Source organism: Sesamum indicum, linkage group LG6 (assembly GCF_000512975.1).
Source record: "Sesamum indicum cultivar Zhongzhi No. 13 linkage group LG6, S_indicum_v1.0, whole genome shotgun sequence".
Taxonomy (NCBI): domain Eukaryota; kingdom Viridiplantae; phylum Streptophyta; class Magnoliopsida; order Lamiales; family Pedaliaceae; genus Sesamum; species Sesamum indicum.
The window spans coordinates 23,363,093-23,374,630 of record NC_026150.1 but is presented as its reverse complement, the minus strand read 5'-3'; the positions used below and the strand labels follow the sequence as shown (position 1 = coordinate 23,374,630).

The 11,538-nt window shown below is 29.9% G+C and overlaps 1 protein-coding gene across 1 annotated transcript; it reads right to left on the bottom strand.

Annotated features, from left to right (window-relative positions):
• Positions 6,184-6,936, bottom strand: LOC105165845. Its single transcript, XM_011085008.1, has one exon. The coding sequence runs from the start codon at positions 6,934-6,936 to the stop codon at positions 6,184-6,186; it is 753 nt and encodes a 250-aa protein (XP_011083310.1).

The following is an 11,538-nucleotide window of genomic DNA, read 5'->3' as shown; positions in this document are numbered from 1 at the left end:
GCGGCGGGGGGGGGGGGTGAGGAGTGCGGGGTGGGGCATTGCATTATTGACCCTCCCTATGCATTTTTTATATTGGAAATAATTACGTGGGAGATTATGTAGATTAGTGCACACGGTTATATATCTTCATGTTTAGTAGTCTACGTGTTTTCCCTGTTGTGATGGTAATGGCAATATTTTACTTTACAGGCTTTGAATTTTCTTTCTTTCTCTTGTTTTGATTGGGACTTTGTTTGTGTTTGAACATAAGCCACATAATGTGGGAGATGTGGGGCTATTTTGGTTAAGAGTTAAAAGTTTTAAATATTCAAGAATTGGGACTACAATTTAATACAGTTTGAACTTTTTTTATTGCATGTAAACATAAATGTTAATATATATAAAAATTGCGTAGTATATTTTTCTTAGAAAAGAAGTTTATAAATATATGTGACGTGTATATGTTAAATACTATAAAAGATGTAATATATTTAAAATATCAATTTTTAAGATGATTCTATCTTTTAGCCTTATAGAATAAGAGGTTCAACATATTTAGTTCTTTACTTTATGGGATTTTTAAAAATAATTTCAAATTTTGAAACTCGGAATATTTAGTCTTGTTTTACTGAATTTTTCAAAATGTAAAAAACTCCACAAACTAGTTTCAGAAATTTCGTAAAAAAGAGGACTAAATGTGTTGGATTTTCTTAATTTTGGGATCATTGTTTGAAAATTTAATAAAATAGATGACTAAACGTGTCAAGTTCATAAATTTTGAGATCATTTTAAAAATTTCATAAAACAAAAAACAAAAATATTAAAACCCCTATTTTATAGGAATAAAAATGTAAGTTTGCCATACTTTGGAGCAGGTGAAGGGCTATTTTCAAGTAGAGGATTATAATAATATTTAGTTAGGTGAGAATTGAAATTAAAGATTAATGCAGAAACACAAATGTGTAAGAGTTTGAACAAAAGCTTGATTTCCTCAATGCAATTTAAAAATATTGTAGGCCTGTGTGGAAAGTGAAGGCATATATATATATATATATATATATATATATGCATGAAGATAGCATGCAATTTTCTAAGTTTTTAATATTTCTCAAACTATGCAATATTGATTATAAATTAAAAATGCTTCTTTGAGGTCCAAATTTCGCCTCAAAGTCCACTACTCGATCTCAAATTCTGGCTAATTCAAGTATACGTGTGCTCATAATGGTCGCTAACAACAATATTGAATAAATATTGATCAGTGAATTTGATACATGATAAAATTGGAAAATATTAAATACATGCAGTAAAATGTTTAATATTTAGGGACTGTGTTTTTTTACGTGTACTGTTGATTCGGGCATAATCAAATCGTTATGAAAATATCAAGTAAAATTTTATGGGTTTTTGAAATATTTTGATGTACGTTTAAATGATGTTCGGGGACATTTTAGTCATTCTAGACTGTTTGAAGGCAGGACCCACCATGTCAAAAAGGAGAGAAAAAAAAATGAAGAAAATCCATACAACTTTATCACATTGAAATAATTATGAGAAATCATATGCGCAAAGTACATTCCCAAGCCTAACTATTTAGAGGGGCATTCTGGTAATGTAGCACTACATTTATTTTTTTGGTGGGAGAAAATTATAGTTTTAGTCCCATAAAATAGGGAGTTTATTTTTAGTATTATAAAATAAAATTCAACACATTTAGTCCTCCGCTTTATAGAGTTTTTAAAAATAGTTTTATAATTAAGAAAATTCAGCGCATTTAGTTATTTGCTTTACGAGATTTATAGAATTAAATATGTCGAACTTTCCCAATTTTATGATAATTTTAAAAATTTCATAAAGTATAGACTAAATGTATCAATTGTTTTTTAATTTTAGGACTAATTTAAAATTTTCGTAAACCAGAAGACTAAAAAAAATTGAACCTTTTATTATATGAAACTAAAAATATAATTTCAACATTGTTGGTGCAATAATTGAGATGGGTCCAGTCATAGTGTGGAGGCCAATTTAATTTATAAGTGAAGTTGACTTATTTGGACATGCATGTCTATCAACTCAAATTAATCAATATATAATAAATAATGACCCACTAATTATTATATTTTTAAAAAAAAAATAATACTTAATTATTAATCAAGAACAAAAGAAAGCTAAAGAATTTTATAATATCTCAACCATAGTAGGAAAAATGTCACATGACACACAATTAAATTAGGTAATATTTTATAATTTCAAAAGAAAAATATTATTAGTGATAACTTTAAAATTAATTGTCGCTACAAATATTTATTAAGCGATAACAAGTTTTATTTTGTAATCGTATAATTATTAGTAAGAAGAATCGTTGCTAGAAGAAATATGCCATTTTACCTTTAGTCACTTATAAGTTTAAATATATTTTTGGTCCTGTAATTTTGGCACTTTAGTAGTTTTATCCTTTTCTTTTTTAGGATTGCAAAAGAGTCGTGTAACTTTTTGGTATTTTGCTATTTGGTCTTTCCAATGCTGGAATTTTACAAAAATCGTCGGAATAAATTTTTTGCGCCTCGCGTGGTTTCTTTAAAATTAGTGCTTTTGTTTTGATTGGTTCACTTTTTCCAACATGGATGATTTTTTTTTTAAAAAAAACGACATGGCACATATTTTATTCCAAAAAGTTTTGCAAAATTTAGCTCCAAAAGGATCAAAATTGTAAATGTCAAAAAGTTATAGAACTATTTTGCAACCTCCAAAAAGATAAAAGATAAAAATGTCAAAATCACGAGAGACACATGATTATTTTTGAAAACTTTTGCAAAACCCGATATTGAAAGGATCAAAATCGCGAAATGTCAAAAAATTAGAGGACTATTTTGTAACTCTAGAAAGATAAAAGATAAAAATGCCAAAGTACAAAAATTACAGAACCAAAAATGTATTTAAACCTTACTTACAATAGTTAAAGACAAAAAATCGTAACTGATACTAATCAACCACAACTGCACAATAGCTATTTTAGTCGTTGTTTCTGTAAGTGACAGTAAAATATTTACTACAGCTAAAAATTGTGGCAAATATTTTGGCTACAGATAAAATCACGACGAATATTGATTAACCGTCGCTATAGATCTGATCGTAATAGATAGTATTATATTGATCCATGATACATTATAATTATTTGTAATTATAGAAAATCTTCTGAAATGTTTCTTGTTAATTATTTTTAAGATGTTAATTAATTGAGATATACGCATATATCATCCAATTGTTGTAAAAAAATAATCCCTTATTTTTGTAATTTTATATTAATATGAAAAATATTTATATAATTAAATTTAATTTAAACGGGTATCGATTTAATATACTCATATCTTAATACTGTTAAAACTGCATGAAATGCACGTGATACTGTTAAGTACAAAGCGTCGGAACTAAATTAGCGCGTAAAAACTCAATTGATTATTTTTAATCATATATATATATATATATCGGTTAAAATATTTATAAAAATGAGAAGTCATGTTCATATTTTGTAATAGATAGAAATATGGTCAAATTTCAAAGAATTTGAATACTCGTGACTCACGTGCATGTTATAATTGGATTTAATGCAATTTATCCCTGTGATATTATAACTAAGCAAATTATTCTCTATAAAAAAAATAGTAATTTGTCCTCCTATATTTTTTAAAATGGACCAATTTACCTCCTATTTAGGGAGGTAAATTGCTTAATTTTAAAAAATACAATGGGGCAAATTGCTAATTTTTTTTTAAAATATAGAGGATAAATTACTAATTTTTTTTCTTATAAAAAGATAATTTGTACATTTGCAATATCACAAGGGACTAATTTGCCTTTTCACCTGTTATAATTTAGTAATACGTACAAATGGCAATAACCTTCCGGAGTATGAAAGAGGGAGACCGAAGCTCACGTACGTGGGAAACTGCAGATCAACTACTCATAAGTCACAACACTAACAATGTCTTAGTTTAATAGTTGAGATTAAAATTAAAATTCCACAATAAAGTGTGAGGTTATGACTCGAGTTTTATTGAATTTGTAGATATTTTTTTCCCAATTTATATTAATAATTGTCATAATAAAATTTAGTTTGTTAAATTTAACAAATCGAATTCAAATAAGTTTTTATCAATCGAGTATCGAGTAGTTTGATTTATTTTTCGGGCTTAGTCCTAGTAGATGTGTGTGGGTATTTATCTCACTTTATATAAATTTATTGTAATTTATATCTTTTAATACTATTAATTATATTAATGTATTGATTGAATCGATGTATTGCTCAATTTAGTGCTTACGAAATTACGAAGATAAGAATAATGTGATTTCAAACATTTCTTTTTCTACTTTATTCCTTGTCAAATATGTGTGGAATAATAATTATTTTACTTTATTGTTTACTTCAGTCGATGAAAAGTGTTATTTATTACATACTTTAGTACGACATTGTTGTTTCTATTAATATATTCTCATTACATCTTGGAAATGAATTCATTTGATACTCGCCTCCGTCCAGATTTAAGTATTATCCTGATACTTTTGTAATATTTCTTTTAATTTTTGTGAAAAAAATAAATTGTAAGTTAAAAATAATAAAAAATTTGAGAGCGTTTGAAAATAAAAATAAAACGTGGAAAAAAGTCGAAATTTGAGTGTTTTGGAAAATAGATTAATGCTTATGATAGGTAATTTTACAACTAAGCTTGTGATACACCATATACTATTATTGGTTGCAAAGACCCCTTATAAAAATGCCTGCAACCTAAAAATTATGGTAAATCATTACTATTTATCGTGGTCAAATAAAATTAATAAGAAACTTAAATTTTGACCTCGATCAATTGATATTTAATATTTGGCATGATTTTAGTTATGGTCAAAATATTTTATCATAGTTTTCACCAACACCTTAGCATGCCCATCTCTTGTTTTATCTCGTGCTTGGATTGTAATTCTTTTTCACTGCACATGACAATAACACTAATATTTTGTTTAGAATTAACAATAGTTTTGGAGGGCAACCTATTTTGGGTTTCTAACTGACTAACGAATAATGCCAATTGACTCACGTGGGACTCTAAATTTGAATGCTTACGCGAGTCTTCTGTTAAAATTGTTTGTGCTATCAATAAGTGTTTTCTTCATATTTTCAAAAGACGTACCTAAATTGGAGTTGGGTTGAGATGACGACTTCGATGGTCTATTTTGAAAATTTTGTAAGGGTTGAGACTAGAAACCGTATAACTACGGTTGGGATGATCCCTTCATCCGGGATTGTACGTGTTTGAATAAGTATCACTCCACGGTGGGTTATTCTTGGAAGGTAGGACATATATCGGTGTTAGAACAGGTGACCAAAATGACAAATAATTTGGCGTTCTTGTAATCAATTTAGCAATTTCTTTTATACATAATTGAATTAAATGAATAAAGTAATAATCCATTGGCAATGTGTTTGATGTTCTTAATATTGATATGTACTTAATGGAGTTCATAATATGCACGTAATATTTTTGTCAGAAGTTTTATGGAATAAGGCTTGGGACCAAATTGTAACTGTTACGAAGTTATAGAATGTACGTATATAATGTGATGAGTAAAGAACAAATATTACCAAAATAACAAAAAGACTAATTTATTATGGGAAGTAAAATGCAATTTTTTTAATCTCCTCATGCAGAAAACATTAGACAACGCTCCTCAACATTTGTAATGGAACTCATGTCATGTATATGATGTTTTTGTAAGAAATTTTACGCTTGGGACCAAGTTATAATCTTTTTTGGAGTTATGGATACGATATGTTAAGGAAAAATATAACCAAAACTACAGAAACGCTAACTTATGAAAAGCAAAATACAGTTTTTGGAATCTCCTAATGCAGGAGCAGGGAACCCCTCTACTTTAAAATTTGAGGGGTCACATATATTGTCTTTTTTTTTTTTTTTTAAAGAAACTTTTGTCCAATATTTTTTCATGCGATGTAAAACGCAATTAACCCTACTAATAATTTAATATATATCCAGTGTTTGCCACATTATTAATTCTGACTCTTCTTTCACATTTACAATATTTTTGGTTATTTCCACCACACATTGCATCAGTTTTAATCTACTAAGCAAAGAATCAAAATTAGGAAGAAATCATGAGCAAGAAATCATGTTGCAAGTCTTGTTGTAATTGTCATCTGACAGCGGAAGCAACAGTGTGAGCCCAGAACCTGAGATGATCTTTCAGTTCCGTTTCATTCCCAAAAGCTGGAATTCTCCAATCAATCAATGGATTATTCTTCACTATCTTCTCGTCTTCCAAACACTCCCACGCCTCAGACAGATACGGCCTGGAGACGGCCGTCGACGGCGCCTCCCCGCGTTCCTTACCCGATTCCTCCTGCACGTTCTTCCCCAGTCTCTGCAGCCCTGGAATTATCGACACCAATCTTGAATCCCTGTCTTCGTCCGAGAACACAAACCCTAGATCCATAAACCCTTTTAATTCCTCAAATTCGAGCTCCGACAGACTTCTGCTACCACTTCTCCTGATCTTTCTACACCCCGCGTGTTTCGTGCGGGAGACACGTCGTACTGTGTGAGAGCGGGAGCTGTCGACGCTGGCAGTATCGCTACTCATGAGTTCTTGCTTTCTTGGTGGTGGTGGTGATGACGAATCTTGGGAACTCCGAACTTCTTTGCCTGAGAGTATGGTCTGAAGCTGAGGCCCCAACACTGATGTCGGGGAAGAGTCGGAGCTGCAGTCTTTGGAGCTCAAGAACTGGTCGCTGTGGGATTTTCTCATCAGGGTTATGACCCGATTCAGGTTTTGTCCAAGAACTGGAGCGTTTTTTAGCTTAGACGAAGAGGGTTTGGCTGTGAAAACTCCATATTCGAACCAGTAGGAATCAAACAGGTTTAGGAGTACTGTTTCCTCAGCTGACATCTTCTGTCGGCAACTGATCAAGAAGTCTCACACTGCACACAGTGGTTACTGGTTCTGAGACTACGAGAGAAATGTTGCAATGTTCAAGATTTGTTTAGCATGTGATTGTGAGGTGTAGTAGATTATATACTTTTATGAATATATGAAGTGTGGTGGGGGTTGGCGGGGTGGTTGTGGGGGGTGGGGTGGGGTGGGGCATTACATTATTGACCCTCACAATGCACTTCTATATTGGAATAATTACGTGGAAGATTATGAAGATTAGTGCACACGGTTATCTTTTTGCTTAGCAGTCTACGTGTTTTTCCTGTTGCGATGGTAATGGTAATATTTTACTCTGCAGGCTTTGAATTTTCTTTCTTTCTTGTTGCTTTGATTGGCACTTTGTCAGTGTCTGAACATAAGCCACATAATGTGGGAGATGTGGGCCTAATTTTGGTTAAGAGTTAAAAGTTTCAAATATTCAAGAATGGGACTACAATTTAAATACACTTGCTATCTCTTATTATATTTAATATAGGCAAAATTGTAAAAAAATAAAAAAAAAATTCTGATTTAAAAACTTAGCAAAAAATCTCCCCTATTTTGAAAATAGATAAAATATCCCTTGTGTTTTCTTTATTCAGCACACACTCTCTATTTTGATCGAAAGCTTAACGCCGTTAAATTTTACTATAAATTGACTGTTATACCCTTATATATTACATATTGTTCTTGTTTTTAGGATCATTATTGATTAAATGAGAGTCACCAATCTAATTAATTAATATGTATCACTAGATCTTAAACTTATAAAACAAATTAAGAATTTAGATTTATTAATTTTAAATATATATTATTAAAAATAAAATTAAAAAAATAAAGCCTGCTCCCACCCCCATCCCACCCTCACTGTTTCCCCCGCCGCCTACCCCCATCCCCACCCCTTGCATCGGCCATCCTCGATCCGGCAACGTCGGCCAGTAGAAAGAGAGAGGGCGACAGCAAAGAAAGAGGGTGACAACCGGCCGGCATTCAGCCGTCGCCCCAGAGAGAAAAAAGAGGGCAATGGTGTTACTGTCTCCCTCCTGTGCGGGGGCAGTGGTCGTCGCCATCACCGTCGCCCTCTTTTTTTTTTTTTTTTACTCATGATAAAAAATATTAGTCTGTTTAACTATTTAAAATATTTTAGCTACCCTTACAAAAATCACAATCAATAAATATTGTATGATCATAGTAAAAAACTATTTACTACCACTATTTCATCTTAATTATAGCAATTAGCCATGATCAGATGTTATATATATCTTCTAGTGACATCATCAATTGTAGCATTTCGAACTAACCGACTGGAGTGCAATTTTGTTAGTTTTTGAAATATTTTGACGTTTAAATGATATTAGAGAGCATTTTGGTCATTTCAAACTGTTTGAAGATGGCACCCACCATGTAGAAAAGGGGAGAAAAAAATGAAGAAAATTCATACAACTTTATCACATTGAAATAATTATGAGAAAATGACATATGAGCAAAGTACATCATTCCCAATTAGCCCTAACTATTTAGAGGGGCATTCTAAGTAAAGAAGCCCTAACTGCATCTTCAATTGTAGTTGGTGCAATTATTGAGGTGGATCCACTCACAGTGTGAAGGCCAATTTTATGAGTGAAGTTGACTTATTTGTATATGTATATCAACTCAAGTTTTTAATCAATATATAGTTATCATTGCTAACCCACTATTTATTTATGTTTTTCTAAAAATAATACTCAATTATTAATCAAGTAATGCCATGTTTGTTTGCTTCCAATATATTTATTAATTTTAAAATATCAATATATTAAATTAATATTTAAATTTATACGTATTAGGTGATATAACAATGACGCGAATCTTATTTAAAAAAATATAACTGCAAAAATATCACGTGTCCACACTCATGATTATATAATATTTTATCATAACCTAAAAATATCATATTAGTTACAATTTTAAAATTAATTGTTACCAAAAAGTACGTATTGATTGACAACAAGTTTAATCTTATCACTATATAATTATTAATACCAAAAAATTATTCATGAAATTATCAGTATATATGTGTCACTAATTGTCTTAGTGACAATTTTATGCATGACTTCTTATTATTAATTTTTGTTAATTCCAACTTTTCAAAATAATAGCTAACGTATTCCCCTACATCTTATAATTAATATGATTTAGGAGTTTATATTTAATTTTGATTAATATTTTAATCTCGCTTGTAAAAAAAATGGCTAGCTAATAGTCATTGCGCATGCAATCATACTTAATTAGTATTTGCAATACTATTTTACTTTTGGTCATAGTAATTAATCACTTTTATCTTGTTACTATATAATTATTAGTGACAAAATATAGCATAAAATTGTCACACATATATTGTGACAATAAAATATAATGATAATAATTAGTTGTTATCACTAGATCGTCGCTATAATGTGTCAGCAAATTATTTTTATTGACAACTTTATACGCAATCTTTTGTCGTTGATTCTTATTAATAAAAAATTAAAAAAAAGAACATAATCATTATTATAATTATAAAATTCATTATCATGAAAAAAATTAAATTTTTTTATTGTGACAATATTAGAATTGTTATTTAATTTTCTTTTTTCTCTACAGTGATCTTAATACCTTATTCATCTTAATGTTGTTAACGCTATATAGAAAGCACGAAATGCACGTGATATTGTTTAGTACAAAGTCGTCAGATTTAAAGTAGCGCGTAAAATCTTAATTGATTACTTTAAATCATATATATGTATATCGGTTAAAATATTTATAAAAAGGAGAAGTCGCGTTCATATTTTGTAATAGATAGAGTGTATGGTCAAATTTCAAAGAATTTGAATACTGGCGACTCACGTGCGTGTTATAATTTAGTAATACGTACAAATGATAATAATCTTTAGGAGTATGAAAGCAAGCAGACCGAAGTCACGTGGGAAACTGCAGATCAACTGCTCCTAACTCAGAATGATTTAATAATGTCTTAATTTAATAGTTAATGTTAAAATTTTATAAATAAATTCAAAATTATAAATTTGAGTCCCGACTAGGACTGCAGATAGTTTGAGTCGAGTAACTTTCAATTGAAAATGGTTTATGAGTAATTTTTCTGAATTTCAATTTAATAATGTAATGTTAACATTTTACAATTCAATTTTGAGTTTATATTGAGAAAGTGAGTGTACAGATATGTCAAGTCATGTAGTAATTTTTTTTTTTTTTATGTAAGCAAGCGTCCTATATTAATAGTAGATGTGAAGTTTGAATGATTTATAAGCTCCAAAATATTTTTTTTCATCAAGGCGTCATTTCAGGACAAACTGTAAGGCCCACATGAAGTTAAAGTGAATAACACTTTGCGCAAAAGGGCACGGATTGAGTCACAAGCTTCAACATTCCCCGTTTGTAGGAGGAAGTCATGTGCTCGTTCCATGCGAGTCCCTTGTCTGGGAGTTAATGTGCAGGGAAGCATCCCACATTAATTGCAGACGATGAGCTTCAGTAGCTCATATATAAGCCCCAAAGCCCTCCTCTCAGCGCTAATCGTAAAACTTAACACTTATACAAACCCCGAGTGAACAATACTTCGCACAAAGGAACATCATTTTGAGTCGCAAGCCACATCATTCTATATTTAATCTTTTCATTAGTCATTTACCTCTATTTTTCATTCAATTTCCGTCCCTCATTCTTTAAATGCACTGTAATAGTCCTTCATTTTCTAATACATCTCATTAAAATCCCTAACAATTAAATCTAAAGGAATCTACATTACAATGAATGAAATGGGTAGGATTGGAAAATGTCAGATTCATATACTAGTCTTTCATAAACTGTCATTACATCACGGATTATAGTCTATGATACATGATATAAGTTTCAACCCTTTTTCCCGATTTTACCCCTTTTAAGTGGAATATTCCATTTATTGTAATTTAAATTCCATTACATTCAATTATCAGGAAATTTAATGTTATACATTTAGGAAACGATGGGCTATTATGATGTATTTAAAAAATAACGGACTAAAATGCAATTAAAAAAAGGAGCTGAGGTATTAATAGAGAGAATTGGTATTTCCTCTATTAATGATTGGTATTACTAATATAACAAATGGTTTCACTATGAATTTTGAAATTAATGAATGGAATATATTTTCAAATATTTATATATGTATACACACACATCTATATATATTTTATAATCATATATTTTATGAAGTTTTTTTTATGTAAATGAGATTTAATCCTACCAAATTATTTATATTACAAATGTTACTATACATGTCGTGTAATTAGTTACTCGATCTCCATGATGATATTTATAAACTCCAATGTCTTCTCTCTCCAGTGAGATATTTTTTCACAATAAAACTGTAAGACTCATATAAAATCAAATAGAAATACCTCATACGTTCTTAAATTATAAAAATTATATAACAAATATAATAAATTTATATAAAAATTACATAATATATATATATACATATGTATAATACATTTATAATGTGATTGATCGATTCGAGTTTTTTCAAGCCTATTCGAGCTAAAATTTTCTAATGTTTTTCTT

What these genes read in the sequence shown, in the direction of transcription:
- LOC105165845 (XM_011085008.1), bottom strand. Translation starts at nt 6,936, where the DNA reads ATGTCAGCTGAGGAAACAGTACTCCTAAACCTGTTTGATTCCTACTGG.